This window comes from Anas acuta, chromosome 1 (genome assembly GCF_963932015.1).
Source record: "Anas acuta chromosome 1, bAnaAcu1.1, whole genome shotgun sequence".
NCBI classification, from domain to species: Eukaryota; Metazoa; Chordata; class Aves; order Anseriformes; family Anatidae; genus Anas; species Anas acuta.
Window position 1 is genome coordinate 164,230,099 of NC_088979.1, and position 20,661 is coordinate 164,250,759.

The 20,661-nt window shown below is 34.3% G+C and overlaps 1 protein-coding gene across 9 annotated transcripts in view; it reads right to left on the reverse strand.

The window, feature by feature from the left end:
* The window catches only part of NAV3 (neuron navigator 3), a 271,226-nt gene that overhangs the window by 144,467 nt on the left and 106,098 nt on the right, over positions 1-20,661 (reverse strand). For all 9 annotated transcript variants that reach the window (XM_068669117.1, XM_068669119.1, XM_068669118.1 and 6 more), the window contains exons 4-6: positions 18,261-18,333; positions 14,733-14,910; positions 1,045-1,113 (exon numbers count right to left, since the gene is read on the reverse strand). In XM_068669117.1, the coding sequence (XP_068525218.1) occupies positions 1,045-1,113; positions 14,733-14,910; positions 18,261-18,333 (320 nt within the window). The remainder of the gene's footprint in view (positions 1-1,044; positions 1,114-14,732; positions 14,911-18,260; positions 18,334-20,661) is intronic.

The following is a 20,661-nucleotide window of genomic DNA, read 5'->3' on the forward strand; positions in this document are numbered from 1 at the left end:
TAAGGAAATGCAAAGAGGAGAATAACAAATAAGGGACAAGTCACATACCTCTGAACAGGCTTCGGAAACACTGCCACAGATTTAAAGTATTAGACATTAAGACTGTTAACCCGGACATACTGAATGCGGACAAGACAGGAGCATCAGCAATAAGAAAAACTGAAGACCTATAAATGCAGGTGCAAAGCAACTGGAGCGTGGTATAGCTCATTCCAAGCTATCACCAGCAACTCATGTTAGTGCACTACATTGCAAAATGCAATCTTAACTGTAGATTACACAATTTATAGTTCATTGTTCTCACCAATGAACTGTACAGAAAAAAAAAAAAAAAGATTAATGAGCACATTAATTACCCACCACACACACAAAAAAAATATGTTAGAAACAAGAGTAAGCTTTGGATCTCAGCTTCTTTCTTCTGCAACCTGGCTTGTAGATTTTAGTGCTCATAGTGCTAAAAGTATCGATGAAATCTCAAACAGGGCAGCTCCTACACACAGTTCTGTCAAATCACAGCCAAAACAAAGCATCTCTCTAGCAGCGACTGTGTGTGGGCTACTCTTGAAGGAGCAGAACTCTTGAAAGTGCTTCTTTTTTCCACTCTTGTTTTGCTTCTGTGTGATCTTGTCTCTGTGAACTCAACCTCTCAGGTGGGTTTGCAATACATGCAGAAGAACATCTACTGGGAATTGAGATGGGGTCCCAGACTTTTTTTTTGGCTTGTGACTAAACAAAGAATTTGAGCCAGAAAATAGAGAGCACTAAAATCACCAACTAATCCTCCCCACCTGATATTTTACATGCAGGATACCAAGATGCAAGATACATAACAACCAGAAATATTGCTAATATACAGTAAAATCAGCTCCCTCCAGTCCATACGAGGCTTTCCCATTGCAAAGCTCATTGTTGCAAAGCTTGCACGCATAACATAAATACACATTTTTTAATGTCCACTTCTGTCCACAGGATAAAATTCCAATGGACATTGACTTGCTTGATTATCGCTAATAAGCAATAAATTAGAGATGTTTAACTGACCTAGAAGCCTTTTTTTGACTGGTTGCAATTCCACTGTGATTAGACTGAGTTGCATATCTGGCTGTGAGACTGTATGAGAAGAAACAGAGAAATTGAATTAAAGGATTTCTTTGAACATGTATAGAAAGAACACACTTACCACACTTATGAGTTAATGAATGCAAATTGAACATGGAGAGAAAACACAAATTAACTGGCAAAAATATGAAGTAATGTAACATGCAGATTTTTAAGAGAGATGCAATGCACAGATTATGAAATAATGTATATTGTTATATATTTTGTCATCTGCTAGAAATTATTTTAGGAATAAACAATTCAGGCATAGTGACTGAATTCTAGCTCTGTTAGTGCACCTTAAAACTTTGTGCTGGTGTTTTTGCACCCATGAAAAGTACGAAACATGAATATACAGCTAAAAGCACCTCCAGCAAATTGCATGGGTTCACAATCTGCAGATAAGAAGAGGTTTGCTGTACCAGAGCCAGCATGGACTCAGAAGAATCCGTACTAAAGAAAGGTGACCTGTCTGACAGTAGAGCTATACAGAAGGAGAATCCCATCATAGTTTTTATTACTGGTATTGCCCCATAGTTCACATATGTAAGTAATGCCTTACCCAGGCAATCAATCAGAGGCTCCATTAAGGAAGCCATCACACGTGCTTAGATTCATTGTTAAGTTTCATAGGAAAATGCACCTTAGTCTCTTAAGACATCCAAGTAGTATTTCTGCAACATAAAATATGCTGTGCTACAGGGCTAAAAATCTATATGTTCCTTGTAACACCCAGCAATGTGTCATTGCTAAACAGCAAGTTGATGCCTTTATTCTTTTAGTCTTTTGCGTAGGGGATGTGTAAAAGGTATAGCTAAGGTAAGGCCTCCTGCCAAGTAATTTCAGATACAGTAAACAGGTGCATCCTTTGGGATCCACACAGCCTAAGGTCATACTCAGGTGCAATCACAAAATCAAATTCCTTACATTCTTAAGGAAGTGATAGGAAACTGAGTAAGCAGAAGCTCTGACAGTCACATAGTGCTCTTGTCTCTTACAGTTCTGCATCTTCTAATAACTCTTCTGAGCAGTAGCAGGAACCATAATAATTTAGTCCCAACTTTGTAGACTGGCAGCACTTATATGAAAAATATGGTGGTACTGATTCTACCAGAAAAGCATTAAGCAGTTTCTGCTGGCCCACTGAATTGGATAGACTCAGTGTAGAGCAGATGGAAGAAGCTTAAAGGAAAGAAGTCTTCCCATACAGGCATGGCTGTTCTGAAGAGGAGTAGGGCGAAGGCACAAACCAAGGGTCAAAGTGACACTTGAATGCGTTGCATGATTATTGTTACTTTACCAGTTTATTACCTAGTAAGGGGTTCAGCACTGCCTCTGTGCCTGGCAATCATAAATGGCACATGTGCATTCAATGAATAAATAAAAGGGAAGCTACTTTAGTCTTAAGAAGGCAAAACCAAATCAATCATTTAAGAAATAAATGCATCATTCAATCCTGTGACATATATCTTCACAGTAGTGCTGACAAAGTACTCTTTCATATGACTATAACTTCTGTGGAAATTGTAATAAACTGCAATATCATAATAATTGCTATTTATATTTTATTTTTTTTTATATAGCCATTAGTATATTACTTTGTATTTCATTTACAGCTATTTTTCTTAATAACTAGACATGCTACAAATATGAAATAGGATGTTTTACTAAAGTTGCTAAATTTTTGCTTGAATTATTAGCCCATCTCAACATATTTAAAATGAAGGAATCTAGAAAAGGTTATCTGGTTATCTCCATTGACTAAACTAAGAAGTTTGTGAGAAAAAATGGAATGTCAAATAAAACTTTAGTGCATTTATGTTGTAGAAGGTTAAATGATACATAGTACAATCAACACAGACAGTGAGTTGGAAAAGCAGAGAGAATAGGATGCATCTTAACCACTGCCTGAAGAGGATGAAAGATCTGCCTAGTGCCTGGTAGCTTTCCTGCTTCAAACAATGCTACTCCAAAGAGGCAAATTACTTGATCTCAGTGATGAACTCAGTTGCTGAGTTGTTGACAATCTAGCCCATAGACAAACAACACTTTATATATATATATATATATATATATTAATAAGAATTAATATATGAAGAATCTACCTGGAAAAACTTGCTAGAAAAATCTCTTTCCTTCCATGCCTGTTGCCTGGGATGCCATCCACTAGCAAATTCATGAAACATCAGCCTATAAACTGTTTTCAAATTTTACAGACAGCCCTGAAAGGCATTGATGGATGTGTCAAAATAGTATAGCAACATTTCCACCGTGATTGGACAAATTTATTTTTCAAAGTAATTTGATAAATAAAAAAGAGAATTTTGGCAGCTCAGAAATGAGATGCATCAAGCTCCTAATGACTTTGGGTCTTCCTTCACAATTAGCATTTGCTGTGTTGGACCAATTAAAGCTTTGCACAGATGCCTATTTCCCACCTTCTGGCTGCAATGTTACAAATGGGAACTGAACGCATCTAAAGTCCAGTCTCTCTTAGAGCTATTCTAAATGTATGAACAAATATTTACCTGTTGCCCTTTATCCTATCTGATAATTGTTGGTGGGTAACATCTGGCAGTCAGGAAAATAAACCTGTTTTGTTTAAAGTTGTAATTATTTATGCTTACAGATTCATTCAAAAGTACAATGAATATGTTCCTGCACTAAAGCAGCACACATGTATATTAGTAGTCCAGACAGCAGAAATTTGGTGTCACGGCATTTGGGACATGGAAGGCTTTACTTGTCAGAGGGCTGGAAAGGGGGATTTTCAAGCCCCCGGTTCTATTCTTTCTGCTCCCAAGACCCTTTCCATTGCTATAATACTCCTACCAGCATTCTTCCCTGACCCAGTGTCAACTTTGACTCCCAGGAGAAGCCACAGCAGTTGCCTGCAAAGCCCAGCTGTGGCCCATTTTCAGGAAGGGGACATGGGAACTATGGCGGAGACCAACACTGTCTGCAGAGCCCACAGGCAACCAGTTTGCTCCTGGATAGACAGCCCAGCGCTGGGGCTCACTGTTGTGATGCTGGGGCCAGCATGGCCCTGGGCCTGGGCCAGGAACAGGCCTGGAGGCCTCTGGCAACATGCTTAGCTCTCCCCTTCTTTCTAACACAGAAGAAGAGCAGGCAAATACTTCTGTTTAAGCAAATCCTGTTCAAAAGAGGTAAGATTGTATAAATACATCTGATCCAAAATTCTGGACTCTTTAACACCAGCTTCCATGTGGAAATCAAACACCCATATTTTCTCTCACAATCAAGGGAAACTCTAGCCTCCACATCAGAGATGAAATGGTGACACTGGACATTGCTGGTTCCTTGGTGAAAAACCGTGAGAAAAATGGAATAAACATGCTGAGGCTGCCCAGAAAGGCAGCTCAGCACAGAGGTAGCTGGAGAAGTACTGAGAAGGAAGCAGTGCAGATGTTACAGACTGTGGTTACCCTGAGGTGCTAATGGGAAGCCCTAGAGCTATACCACAGCCAGTCTAGTTGCAGGAACCAGGACTCAGCACTGCACCACGAGGCTGTGCAGCACAGTCAGTCACTCTGAGGAGAGATGTACTGTGTTCCATCAAAATGGGGACCTGGATGAGGGCATGCAGTTGCAGGCAGGATAAAACGGTTTAAGAAATGGTCATGAAAGATGTAGGGGAACCTAGGGAGTCAACATAGACTACAATACCAAAGGTTCTTAAATGCCCTCCCACTAAAAGTGAAGTGAAATCTTCAACTTAAATGGGCATATAAGAGCAAACAAGATGAAGAGGGAAGACATGTGACTGCTGGACTCTAGACTAAAATGGCAGAAAAAGTGTCTTTCTGCTATACAAATAGCATGGCATAGCAGGACAGAAGAAGCTCTTTGAAAGTGTCTATAGCATGTAAAAGCTGAAGAATTAAGGTTGTATGAACCCGGATACAAAGCATGAATCAAGCTGAAAATATTTTAACCTCCTTCTTCAAAAAGTAACCCATGTAGTGTCAGCCTGCATATCATCTACTTTTCATTAACAGTCTTTTGAAAGATCAAAAGGATCACATTACATCACACTGTCAGAGCAGTGTAGCTGCTTTCCTCTAATGAGTTGCATGGTGGTTCTAAAATGCCAGCTATGCGATCTCTTAAAAGGCAAAGGGGTCTGCAGTATGTAATCAAAGTTTCACTTTGGCATACTTGAATTTTAACATGCTGTTGATTTTATAAAGTGCATTTGTTTCGGCAGAGTGACCGCACTCCAGAACTGTTTAAGACTTCTATCAGAATGATTTATTGATTTCCAAACAATAATAATAATGAAAAAGAAATCTAGTTTAAATTTTTAATGGGAAAAAAAATCCTACAAGATATTGATTGTGCTGTAAATATTTTATCTTTTTAAAAACAAAACAGAACAAAAAGAAAAACAACAAGAAAAACAGAAAAAGCTCTTTGACTGTATACTTCTCATCAGCCTGCCTGGCAGAAAGCAGAATATTTAATATTCTAAGGTTCACCTGATTCCAAATCCCAAGCCTGCTGAGAGAGAGGCCACAGGATACAAAAGTTTCTAAGCTCCTCACTATAACAAACAATCTGGGCAGCGAAAAGATCTCTGGCTCCTTAAATGAACATTCAAGGAAGACAGGAGGAAACCAAAAAACTGATTTTCCAAAGAGCAATATATTTTTGACACTCCTTTTCCTTTTTTAGCCTAACCCTTGTGCCATAACGTATGTATATATACTATATGTATGCATATAAAAAAAAGGACATATATATAATTATACAATTATTATTTATATACATGTATATATAATTATACATATATATATAATTTAAATACATATTTTTGTATTATGTATACATATAATACTGAGATATATACATGTGACACACAAACATATATTAATTTTTTCATTCATGGGAGGAAATGTCTATGGTTCAGGTTAGAACTCTAGCTCATACCATGTCATCTGTTCTGCATTAAGTGAGCATCTCTCCCTTCCGCTCTTTGAACTTCTGGTATCTTATACAAGAAGTCTATCTGCATCTGATTCAGGCTTGGAGATAGAAGTAAAATTGTGTTTTCAATGTTTGCCTGTAGTTCACAGATCATAAACTGAAACTCAGATAAACCAGTTTTGCATCAACATTTTTGTTCCCACAGAACACAGTGACTTGTAATAAGAACAAGTCATCCATCACAGCAACTACACAATTTCTACCCTGGTCCCAGTATTTGTATTGCAGGAATTCTATGGGATTTATTAAAAGAATATGTGAAATCACAACCTTAAAGAACCTAAAAGCATATCAACAAAGTGGAAAATGTGCTAGTTAGCTACCGTGCTTAACCTGACTGGTAACTCACCTCAGACAGCACAAAAAAAAACTTTAAAAAACAAAAACAAAACAAAACAAAACAAAAATCTGAACAAATCAGCAACAGATGCTACCTGCTACCAGAATTAGGGCTATGTACTTAGGGATCCAGCTTACCTTTTTATGACCTTATCTCCATACCATTTATGATCTTGAACAATAATATGTCAGATGATCTACACAGCAACATATGCCACTATTCTGTATCACAGTTCAACACAATAAAACTGTAACAGAGGTTTCTCTTAAAGAGGATGAAGAAGGGGCTGCCACAAAGCCTGAAACTGTTGTACTTTCAAATCTGCAACCATTGTCTTTTGAAACTTTTCACAGATTTCCAGAAAATCCGCATTCATCAACACATCCTAAAGAATAGTTGGGATTGCTATAAACCTGCATCAATCAACCAATTAACATGTAATTAAGGCTGTTCTTATTTAAGGTATTAAAGTGCACGCAAGAGTATATTTTGTGGGATTTCCCCATTCATTCTAATACAGTTAAGATCTATGCAGTATAAAGAAATTAGAAAAACTTCCACCATATGTATAAATATTTTCAAAAACACATACCAGAAAACAAACACATATACAAGCAATTTTCCTAAGATGATGAAGTTTCTCTTTTAAATGTGGTAAATTTTAAATATAAAGTAAGCTCATTTTTTCACTTCTTTTTTAACCAATTTTCTATGGACACTAATTATATAAACAACACTGCTTTCACTTCTTCACTTCTTACTTCTTTGGAAGTGTATGGACTTGTACTTTTTTTTTTTTTAATTTTATTTTACTTTTTTAACTTTTTTAATTTTTTATTTTTTTATTTTTGGAATGAAGAGAGGAGAGAAACTCATCCATAGCTTAAAAAAAAAAAAGTTAATGTCCTTTCATTAACTGATAACTGCCAAAGAACAATAGCAGAAGATCACAGTTGCAGCACAGTCTGTAAAATATTGAGATAAATTGGACAGAAAGGACTGACAGCAGCAAAGAAAGTAACAGTACAAACGTGAAACTGACTAAAAGGGTTGCGTGAATGCAAGGGAAAGATTAAGTTGTATACTGCCAGCAAGGAATCTGTTGAGGAATAAATAAAAACATGTTGCTTTAAACCTCAAATGTTTGCAAGCCATCAGAATTACAGAGGTGCCAGGAAAAGAAAAAGATTCATGGACAAGATTTCAGCAGAACTCACTTTCAGAGAATGAGGAGAATCAATGGATTTGTAAGGAGAGGGAAGGCAGAGCAACAAAAAATGTTTGAAGAGAAAATATCTATATTCTAAGTCTTTTTTTCCTTACGTGTATATATATATATATTTAAAATGGATTTTTATGCTACAAAGAGGAATGAAAAAACTCCAATTAAGTTCTACAAGATCAGGATTAGCAGCAGTGAAAATTACAGCCAAAGAGAATCAAACTCGAAATATAAAAAGTAATGAGTGATCAGAAGCAAAGGAGAAAAGTGCCAGACAATGTAAATATCTGAAGTGCAGAGAATGGAAATTGTCACTAAACTGAATTAAAACATTATTTTGAAAACTGCAAGAACAGAAAACAAGAAAGGATGACACTTGCATTTTGAAATACAAACAGAACAAGAACAGTGAAAAAAATAAGCAGGTGGCAGAGTTAATTTATTAACAGGAGAAATCAGAATAACTATGTCACAAGTTTCTAACGCAGATATTCAGAAAAACATCAGATACTTTGCAGAGAAGAACTGCAGAACATAATAAATAACATAACCAATAAAGAACAAGATTTTCAGGAACCAGCCCATAGAATTATGTAGGAAGGTAAAAGATCACTTTCTGAGAGATCACTTTAAATAAGTGATGAAAAGTTTAAAGAAATCTTAAAAGCTATTAAGATGATATATAATCCTTTAACATTTACATTTTTATATTTTATATGTTTCCTCTCTACTATGTGCTATATTATCTTATGGCTATAAAAGAGACCGTTTCTTTCAGAAATTGAAAAGCCCTTTCAAATTTGTTTTCTTTCCTTATGTTAAAATTCTTATTTTCTTATCTTAGAGAGGATGGGATACAGGGAAGAAGTATGTGAAAAATACATTGTTGCTATTGCATTGTTCTGCCTTTTCTGTATGAAGGTTATCAGAAAGAACAGTAATATGCTATCACCAGAAAGTATCCCTTTTGAGTACAGTAATTTCTAAGTTGCTCAACTGCAATAGAAGGGTTTATTATGAAACTACAAATGCTGCTCATGCTTCTTTACATTGTGTCAAAACACAGCCATTCTAGAAAAAAAAAATCAAAATAATTGCAAATGAAACTGTGACAAATATTAATATTTAGGAGGCAATGAAGGTGTATGTTTTAGGTGTTGCTCTGCCAACATATCATAGATGTGGCCTAGAGAACTCCTGAAATTGCAATAATCTCCAGCATGCAATGAGTCATATAAAATGTGTAAATTGTTTTGATATTTGTGTGAGGTAAACAAATGGAATATGCAAGAAGAATCACTTTTCACGATAACCTACATAGTGCTTATCACAGGAATAAATCTCAAATTTACACAACTCAACACTGTTACATATAACCTATTTGTTTAGGCACACAGCTAACTGATTTAATTAGTACACAGTGATACTACATAGTTTAGTTACTTGTTATCAGGACAACAAGGATGCAAGAACTTCATGCCCTGGTCTTTTAAAGGCCTCAGAAGTTCCTTTCATTGGAAACTGTAAGGACTGTAATGATTGTGTCTTTAAGGTATGGAATGGGACCAAAACTGATTCTGAAGATAGGAGGATATCTCAGTTAAGGTAAAATAAAAGGCCAAAGGTCCATTTGAAGGTCAGCTGCTGCACATACCTGTGCAATCACACTAAGCAATGAAATTCATTCTGCATTATCTCCCAGATGCATAAAAACACATCAGATTTGGCTAATAGTATGTCTGTTCAGAACCCTACTAGTAAAAGAAGAAATGAACTTTTTCCTGATTTTTCTTCTTTGCAGTCATTGAATAATGATTGTGTAGCTGACAAAGCAGGAACAACATACCTGATTCTCTTCATTAAAACCAAGTGACTAGTAATGACAAGAACTAAGGACAGAGAAGAGACTTGGTTCATTACTTTGCTTTTGATTCATGAGAAATGACTGTTCACACATTTCATTTTTTAGCCTTTGTCAGTGCAATGCACTTTGCACTGACTCTTAAGGTTTCATTTTAAACCTCATGAATACTGAAATAAAGGCCTTTTTCTAATCTGACAGTGGTGGAACCAAGATTGGCATAGGGATTGCTAGTATTCTGGCACGGAGCTATTTAAATTCATAATCATAACCATTAAATTTGCATTACTGTTTCACACAGCACAAGCTGTGTGTCCAATATGCTTCATTTTTTCCCCAGTACTTCTAAGAAGGAGGCAACATGAAACCGAGTTCATTACATTAGTTATATATGCAACTGCCTGTAGAAATCAGCTACCTAACTTTGTTTATGCACTTAGAAAAACCAGGGTGCTCTTTTAATATAACAAATTTAACAAAATCCATCTGGACCTCAAGCTGTGCTCATCATTCCTATACGTGATAAAATAGTTTGTCCGTCTTGTGGAATTTTGCTGACAGCTTACTGAAACCAGTTACTGCCTAATCCATAAATGAGACAGAACTTCTTTCATCCACATGTGTTTTCTCTTAGTATCTGGGTGGTTGAAAGATCATCACTGCAGAAAGTTTAGATGTATTGCTGTGATAATGGAATCCACTAGTAAAGTGAAGCATAAAAATATAATGTAACCATTGTTGTCATGTATCTGTACTGACAGATATAAATAAGGCCACCAGCATGGTATTTTTTTAAAACAAAGTCTCAAAGCAGCAACAAAGTCATAACTAAATAGTGAAGTGCCTACCTCAGATTTTGAAGTATTCAATTTCCACAGTTAGTCATACAAGAATGTAGGAAATTTTAGGATAAAAAGAAATCAGAAATCCTATTTAAAACTGTTCTCTCCCTTGAGTTATCACTTATTATTTACCACAGACTTTTCCACTAATTGTCTAAATCATTTTAAGAGTTATTCTACTTAGCAGTAAAAAATTACAGTTACCAATATATAAAACATATTCTTTGCAATGAAATTCCATTTACCATAAATCAACTTTCTTCTTTCTTTTTACATTTTAATTTGAAATTTAGCTGTTGTGCTTAGAATTACATAGGCCAATGATACTCTTTCACATCCAGAATCTTGCATGCTTCTGTGCATTCTTTTCACAATTCTGAGCTTGGTTTGGGACAGATTACATGGAATTAGGAACACAAAAGTGTTGTCACACTGACCAAATGTAGATACATTTGTTAGGACCTGAGAATAATATAACTTAAAAACATCTGCAATTATAAAGACATGCTTTCAAAGAATTTAATCGTAACATGAAATGTGAAACTGAGAGCTTTAAAAAGTAAGAAGTCTGTAAAATATATAGTGTATTTGTTTTGGTTCTGCCTGTATGTGCATACACATATGAACAGGTATACATTAAGCATATTTAAATTTACATAATGTTTCAAAAATATTTTTTGTCATGTACCCCTAATATAATTTTCACAAAATATTTTAAAATTTAGTCAAAATAGCTTTGAAAAACTAAGCTATTACTAAGTAAACATAAATGTGCCATTGACTACTGTCTTCATTATCTCACTTCTGCCCTACTAATGAAGTGATATTACTTGCTCCTCTGGAAAATCCAAAAGAGTTATTGCTAGGTAATAAAGGACCACAGACCAAATTAATGGGAAATAATTTTCATTATGCGTATTTCCCGAATAATTTTCCCCAAATATATACACCGTATGCTTTTCACATTATGAAATGTAAGAAAACAGAAATTGTTAAGAATTTTCAAAGGCACATTTAGAACTGCAACAGGCTAATAGAGAAAGGGAGTCATTGTTACATTATAAACTTGTAATAAATTGTCTTTAATATGAAATAGCTAGTTTTATCAACACTACTTTAGAAAAAATGGCACAATTACTCTATTATTGATAGAAGTTAGATTATCCATTACTGAGTTAATAATTATGTATAACAACAAAGGAAAAAAAATGTGACTATTACACACCTTAGGTTTTACTACTTCTCATTATTCTTCATTCAATGAAAGAGGAAGTTCCAAGAATCTGTATAACAATACTTTTTTTCTCAAACATATGTAAAAGTCTCTAGTGTCAAATGAAGTCATATGAGTCCACAAGGACCTTCTGGAACTTCTGCCCTTAAATCAATCAGTCATAGAAGCATAGAATGGTTTGGCTTGGAAGAGACCTTTAAAGGTCATCTAGTTACCCCTGTAATTAATGCTGAGATATGGTTGCCATGAAAGCAATCATATTTTAGAAATTAGCCTTGTGAGCCATGTAAGCTGCCTGTCCACAGCAAAAGGCAGGCAAGATGAATCCCATCAAAAGAGTTGTCTTCTATTAATTTCATATTTTGGAAATAATGGAATCTAAATGGAATCCTCTATTTGTTCGTTACCAGCATAAGACTAAAATGGCTGTTTGGAAAATCATTTTGATTTTCCAAAATATGTGCTTTGATGGAAAAAGAAAAAGAGTTAAATTATATGATTGCTATGAAGGGAAGGCTTACTAAGTCTTCTATGTACAGTTTAAATCAAAAGCCACTTGTATATGCACATGTATTTGAGGAGACCATATTTTTCAAATACAGTAATTTCTTCTTAGAAGTGGACATGTAATTGTAATTTCCTATTATCACTTCAAAACAATGGCAAATGAAAGAGAAAATTTATATTAAAAAAAAAAATCCATATTTATCTATATATTTATTATTTCTGTTTGTTTCTAAGTTCTGGAGTTCCTTGTTTTGCTAACTGCTCAGAATACTAGAAGCATTTACAACAGAAAATAAAAATCTTTCATTCAGACACTTTTCAGAGCTAGGGACCTTTTTTATCTTTACATCCTTTATGGAAAATGTATGGGTAGAGAAAATTTTACTCTCTGAGACAGTACAGAAATTTCTGGTGAGAAAAATTCAGTTTATGTATATGTGAAGGGAAACAGACAAAATCTTGTTTTCAGTTTATAGGTAGGAAATAAGAAGGACAGTATTAATCTTGGTATAACAATTTTTTAGATTGAAAAATTTTGTAGCAGAAATATGATTATAAATATCAACAATATGTATATAAATATAAAGGAATGAGGTGATATTAGACTCCCAGCATTAAAGTAGGAAGTCTAAAGCACACTGATGGAAGTAGAAATCCTGTTAAACCATCCTGGGATGTCACTTTATGAAAGTATGAAAACTGAGATTCTGGACACAGAAAGATTGCCTTTCTCCATAATGAAGTATGTTCATAGCAAAGGAGAAGAGGAGAAATAGGCACTGAAGAACCATGAGATCTTGGGAAATTATAATGAAAGAAAAGCTTTATAAAATTCCATCCCCCCTTTGCCAGTCATTCCTGAGCAGACAAAGGACTAGTGTGTAATCGCTGTCTTCCAAATCATAAACAACTGCTTTGCTCCAAGCTTTTTGGACAAACAGAATTCCTTGCAATAGTGGTGATATGCAAAGGAACACGGTAACTATTTTTATTAAAAATACACCATGGCTAAGTTGGAAAAGCAGGAAATGCTTCAGTTTTACTAAATTCTAAACAAAAACCAATAACCAAAGGTATTTGCATACAGCTGGCTAAGCCCTTAATTCCTCTGATTAAAGCAGTGAACACTTCTAGACCCACAATCAAAATATCTTCCTTATGATAGAAAACAACATCTGATTTCTGAATGAAGATGTTATTTCCTCTTGTGCAGTATTAAATGTCTTACAGAAAGCAGAAAATCAACTTCAGAAAATGTTCAGAGTGCTCAGAGTCTTCCCAGATGATGCCATAATTCCCTAGATTACATGTTAATAGCAAACTTCACAGAAAAAGCATTCAAAGAGATTAATTTTTGGAAGCAAAGATAAAAAAAAAAAAAAAACATTTCACATTGTAGTGTCCGAGGCAAATGCAAGTGTTTCTTAATTTTTGTATCAAATGAGGTAATCAGAAATGCTACCAAAACCATTTTGCTATAAATTTATTTTTATAACATTCTTAGTTTCAAGGCAAAGATTCCTATTGGGCCAAAGTGCAAAAGGTTTACTCAACTGAAGAAAAAAATGAAGAGTTCATTCAACTGTTTATTATAAAAAGAAAGGTGTATTTTAGATGTTAAGGACTCAAGAACCAAAATTTAATTATTGTAGTCTGATGTTTTACGCATGGATTTATCACATGCTAGATACGCATGTTAATGAAGTATGCAAAATCTTCTAAACAAGCAAATATTAAATCAAACAAGTACAAACAAGTATTAATACCTACAGAACAATATATAAAGTTCTTCATTAAGAAAATTCACTTTACATAGTCCTATGTGTGAATAGCTTTTTTTTTTTCCTTCCTTCCTCAATAAAGTGTACTTTGATAATACTCTTTTCATTTGAATAGAAACTTGTACTCAGATGATTCTTTTGTCATAGCCAATAGGCAACTACTTTCTGAAAATATTTGTTCAGCTTCAGTCTGAGAGTAATGTAATTCAACGGTTTTCTGATGAATTTCTTGCTTCACTAACTAAATCTTAAACTGTGCTCTTAAAGGAAACAAAAAACTTCTTCAAAATAAAAAAAAAATATATTTTATTGATGAGAATATCAATACATGAATAGAATTAGGCACTCAAAAATAGAATGCATGGGAACAAAAAGATTTTATAATAAATTAAACTATTGTGTCTTTCCTCATGTATTTTGCCTCCCCATGTGAGGAAAACATGAAAATAATCATTATTCTAACCTGAAGATGTGCTTAGCATCTCTTATTCTGCAAAAGACTGTAGAAACAAATATGAAGAATGCCTTGCAATTAACTAAAAATTGAACTAAATTTAATTGAGAAGGTTTTCTACACTCACTGGAGCTTTACTCTCAAGAAATGCAAGCTTAATACCAAATAGACATTTAAATAAATATTGTTTACATACACCTATTGCAAAAATAACTCGTACAAAAATAAGAATTAAAAAAAAGATAGTCTTTTAAGCCTTTTTTTAGGTGAAGGTTTTTTGTTTGTTTCTTTGTTTTGTTTTGTTTTTCCCCACAAGAACACCTCTGTTTTGAACAGACAAATTAAAAGCTTTTACACATAAGAAAATTAACTTCTTAACCTACCTTGACTGCATATCTTGGTGTGTTTTGGACTGGCTGCTTTCAGCTGAAGGTGAAGGGACTTGCTGTTGTAGCTCCACCAAAGACTGATAGTACTGTTGCTGATGATGTTGCTGCTGTTTGTACCGAGACAAACTGAAAAACAGCCCTAAAATGGCTTTCAAATTTCCATTCCTTATTTCTATTTAAAAAAAAAAAAAAAAAAAAGAGAAATGAGTGAAAACTGTGGTTTTACACTTTCAGCTTTGTAACAGTTTTATACTTAAACATTTATGTACATAAACGTATACATGCTTATGCCTTTCTGCATTTATCTCTACAATCAGGGACATGTTAACTGTCACTTATATGTTATTGTTTGTTATCTTTAATTATTTATGTGTCATTGCTGCAAGAAACACATATCTCCATAATGTCCTCATGATGAGTCAAATGTGCATGGTCATAAAGAAGGTTAAACCTAACCTTATATAATGTATATAATCTCAAATGAATACACAGACTCAACAAAGTACAAGGATTCTTGGGAAGCAGAGAACCTTCTTTTACACCTAGTAAAATCTGAATTCTTTCTGGCTTTAGGAACACTCCCCTTCTAACTAGTTGCTTTCAATTCCTCTTCTGGATTCTTGGTAAAATTCTGTGCACAGTGGAAGTAAATAATGACTGCTAAAAAAAATGGAAAGAGATGGTAATAACCTCATTCATAATTGTATATGCATTCCCAAGAATTAGTAAGGAATATAAGAAATGCAGATTAATGGAAAACAACAATAAAAAGAGGTGACCATAAGGTGTGTAATTACATCTCTGAACTTTCCAGTTACATGATTTTCTAGGTTTCTATGTCAGATTGCCAGTACTGATTAATAAAGACTTCAAAACTATGGCTTTCACTTGAGGCTAAAATATCTTCCCATATGAAAATCTGTTGAATCAAAGTAGCATCCTCATGTATCCCATTCCTTTCTCTTCGTCTTTGCCCAGCCTGAGATACAGGTTTTAAAAAAGGCTAATGTTATTCTTTGCTCATAACAGATCTGTATGTCAGAAAAAGACGACTCAGGGGGCTTTAATTAAATTATCTGAAGCACTTAGGTCTGTTCATATCTTCATTATTAATTTTCTTTGGCACTGGGGTTCTTGTGAAAGGTTTTCATTAGGTCAGTAGTCTTGTAACCTAACATTACAATCTTTCTGTCTTTTCTGCAAATCTAAATATTGTGTTGTATGTGCTACATAGCCTTTCTGAGGTAATGTTTAAAACACAGTTTATAAACAAGCACTGTCATATTAATGTATTTTAAACCATATTGATTTCTTTTTAATAAAATTATGTGAAATTTTAATGCATACATGAACAGATCATCAAACATTGGAGCCCTTTGACGCTCAATCTTTTCTCAAAAGCAAACACAATCCTGGACATCACCATGCACTTTACAAAATGAAAATTTGTTCTGAGTACCCATACTTCCTCTTCTTCCCTGTGAAGATGAAAACTCTAATATGTAATAAACTCTTGTGTGGAAGAGGAGGGGAGTATTTTCTTTAGTAGCAACTGGTTTATTATTTTTCATTTGGGTTCTCCAGTACAGATTTTGCAGTCAAGACTGGAAAACAACTTTGGTTCTAGACCTCCTTGCTCAAGTGTCAAAATGAGGTGGGAAACTGGTTGTGAAATCTTTAATCTTTGTTGAGATCATTGTTTACTGTTCCAGAAACTGTCTGAAGCATGCATTAATAAATGACCCAATTTATGTGACAAGACACATTCACCAAAACCTATTATGGGAAACAGCCTTACCTGTTTCTAAACTTAATTTTAAACATAAATGTGCTGACAAAACATTATGAAGGTAACCTGATCATTTAATGATAAAAAGTCATGCCAGCTTTTCTCAATTCCTTCCCCTCAAGCAAATTGTTCAGGACTGTACATGCTAGAAATGGTAGATTTAAAGGAGTCACACTTCTGTGTCAGTTTGCACTAACATCAGTACAAAGACATTAGATTTATACCAGTCACGACCAACTGCAAAACAGCAAAACTTGTTTTAATCTTATGTCAGAACTCAAAGTCTGCCTTATTAAAATTCTGTTTTAAGGATTAATAAAAGTGTTTTTAAATTAGACCTTGCATTTAAAACTATATAGCATTATTGCTTTTGGTAGTATTTGCACTTAATGCCAAACAGTTGAAGCTTCTATCTTTTAAAAAATTATTTTCCAAAGCTAAAAAAAGGGGATGAATGAAGGCATGTATTACAGAATGCAATCCAATTTTAATTTTATGAAGTAGAAAGAAAGTGGGTGTTGTATTGTGTCATGGTATCAAACAATGAAGAGTATTCTCACGTAATAAATTTATGCTCTTCATACATTTGATTCTTATTTTGTGTGCAAGTAAAAATAGTCTTTGCTGAAAAATTGAGTTCTAAACAGCTTTGAGATGAATGGCAACATGTAACTTATTCAGTATTCTCACCCATCGTCATATCTATAGTATAGATTTCCAGAGGTTCCTTTGAATTAGTTAAGGATCTTTCCATAATTTGAGAAGTATAGAAAATGAGACAGTACATATGTTATGGTTATGGTTATGATCCACTTCTGTTAAGATACTAGAAAGGTACTAGATTTTGAAGGATCACAATGGTGAGTTAATTTTAAAATCAAACAGTAGCTATATCATTCAAGATTTTTCTTCTGTGATCTTTTAAAAATCAATGAAATTTACCATCTCTGGAAAAAAAAAAAGAAAAGAAAAAAAAAGTATTTTGCCTTCTATCTTTTAGTTGTACCAAAGGGATTTTGAAGATGCACAGAACCTTGCAGAGCTACTTAATCCTTTACAGGCCAAAATCTTGTATCCATTGTATTAATCTATAAGGTAAAGTATCCACCTGGCTTAATTTTACATTAATACGGCAAATATTACATATTAATTAAAACTATTGGTATTTCAATGGTTTTGATTTTATATATTTATAAGTGTGTCAGGCAAGGACTAATATATTAAAAAGGGTTATAATATAAGCAGCAAGACCATTTGCTCATTCACTTAATGCATTATATCAAAGTAATGCGATAAATTTCATAGGCATCCTTATAACGTTACTACTGGTAATAAATGCTCTTAAAAAAATAGTCTTCCATGAGTTTACACACCTGAGCAAGATTTTTACATCAATGGTTGTGGTTTTGAAACCCATACATGATAAATGTATGCATGGAAAAAACTACCTACCTAATGCTGTGGAGGTAACATGAAAAAAGTAATATATTTGAAAATAAAGATACAATTTTAAAATGTGCCTTAGGTTTCATAAACATACTGAATTTCAAGGGAAAATTAAAGGGAAATCTAAATTTTTCTCTCGCTCTCTCACTGCAATATAGTAATCTACATTTGAATTCCACTCAAGACAGCTGCATTTTGGAATGGAAGTACAAATAATTTGTATTATGAAAATAAATTTTCAGGAAAAAAGAATCCAAGTATTCATTCTGATGATCTGCTTCTCTTACCTTCCGCAGAAAGACCTTGGACATTTACGCCTCTGGCTGCCAGAAAGCTAAGGCAGACATCAACATTCTCAATCTGCAATAGGAACAGAAATAACAAGCTGCATAAGACTATTTGACAAACTGTACTAAAGTGAAAATGGAGAAAAAAAAAAAAAAAAGAAACAGCTCAGGAATGAATACTTTACATTCATTACATACTACAGCTCTTTACCAAAGTTTAGCAAGAACGATTACTCCTAATTGGGGAACTGATATAAAGCTTTCATTGTCCACTTTGGTGCTTAAAAACAATTCATAAATGCCCAATCCAGAATGGCATGCTGGCAAATCAGCAACCCACCTACTTAACATAAAACTGGATTTGATACACTACAAACAAACAGCAATGAAAGCATCCATAAGGGATTAGAGACTGAATATATGTCTGGAGATGTGGGTGACTGAGTGAGTTGAAAAAATTAAAGTAAAAACATCCAACAAATGTTTTAGCAAAAGTATTTCCTTGGAATGATGTAGAATTTTGTGAAAATGATGTCACAGTGGTCACTGATTCTTTATTTTTGTCCTTCAAATCTGATGCCAAAAAATTTTAATTTTATTAAAGTTTATGATACCCTGAAAGGCGTTCACTTAGTAAAGGACATGTTGCACTACTACTGGTGGTTTAGAAGAATTTTACAGTTGCTACAGACAGCTGTAGGGAAGAGAAGAAAAAGCTGTAGACTAAATATAGAGCAATAAAAGGATCACAATTCTGCCTGTACAATGACTAGTCACAGCATTAAATTAACTCTTTTCATGTTTCTATTTTTCAGTTTAGGGAACCAGAATGTTCAAAAAAATTCATTTGAGTCAATGTCTATTCCTGCTTTCCCCCTCCCTCCCACGTTCTATGAAGCAAACAGTAGGTATAAATGTAACATCTCTCAGTTAACAACTTTGTATGTCAAAAAATGTTCTTACCAACACAAAATAATGGTGTGTAAAGAGATGTCCTATGTCAAGTGGCTTCAACAGACATGATTTTAAATTACATTTTTTTAGATTGACAGTTTTTTTAAGGCAATTTGACTACATGCACACATACAAAAATTTAACAATATAATTTAAATGCCTATTGTCATTAAAAAATATTAAAAGAAATAAAGAAAATTCAGCACTAAAACCATAAACCTGGAGTAGATCAAGTCCAAGGACTTAATTTTATTTGAATGTTTACACATTTTACAAAACGTCATATGAGCAGCTTTCGACCCTTATAACATGAGGGGTAAATTCATTCCTGGAATGAAAACTTCTTTATTGTTGACAGTATCTTTTCTAGCCTGAGAGGAGGGCCTAACTATTATTGTCTTTCTATGATTGCAGTTCTGCCTTTATTCTTAGCAAATATTAGTAGCTAAAAGGAAGAAGCATTCTTTTTACTACTGACCCTATAAGTATATATTATGAGTTTACACAGACTTTCTTGACCCACAGCTAGTTTTTATAGACATATAAGCATCTACAAAACTTTTAGATATGAGCTTGTTAAACACAATAAACTCCAAAGCAGTAGTAACAACATCTTTTTAAAAGTCTTCTCCTACACTTATTTAACTGTTTTTAAGAACATGTTACTATATATAGGGAACAATAAACAATCTCCTAAATCAATTAAAAAGTAAGTAAATACAACTCTGCAGCTAACTCTATTAAATTTACTGTTAAGTTGGGGTTCACAATTAAGCTTTCATAAATCAGTTTGGCTGGTATCACCAATTTGTATATCTGTGAAAGTGGTATAACCATTCCTCTAAATCAATTAGATTACTCCATCTCAGCTCTGGCCAAGCCTTGTACTTGCAGATACTCAGGCATTAATTGTAATTTTCTTAAATGTTTATGTAGCTTCACATCACAATAAATAAATAAATAAATAGATATATAAATAAATAAACAGACAAACTAGGTCATTTCATAAGCGATAGTGATGTGGCACAGCCAAATGAGTTGAAAGTTGGCTGCAGCTAAAATGGGATGATCTGCTTCTTCCTCACCTCCTCCTCCCAGGCGTGGGGCCCTGCTGCTGCCACCTTGTCTGGGCTTCAACACTTCTCTGAGCACACTGGGAGCTGGTTCAGTGCAGAAAACTCACCCAGCAAAACAGGCAATTGTATTTTAGTCACTCTGGTTTCCTATGCAGTCAGATGAGCACAGGAGTCAGTGGAGGACAGGGTGTGTCCAAGCCTGAGAAAGGCATGATTTGGGAGAGGATGTGGAAGATGGGGAGGAGGGACAGGGAGATTGAGCCACTCCTGATGGCAACAGCAAGGAATAGGGCTGGCTCTGTTCTGACCTTCACCTACACACCTGGTCAGCCATGAAAATAAAGAACACAATGAGAATATCTCTACTTGAC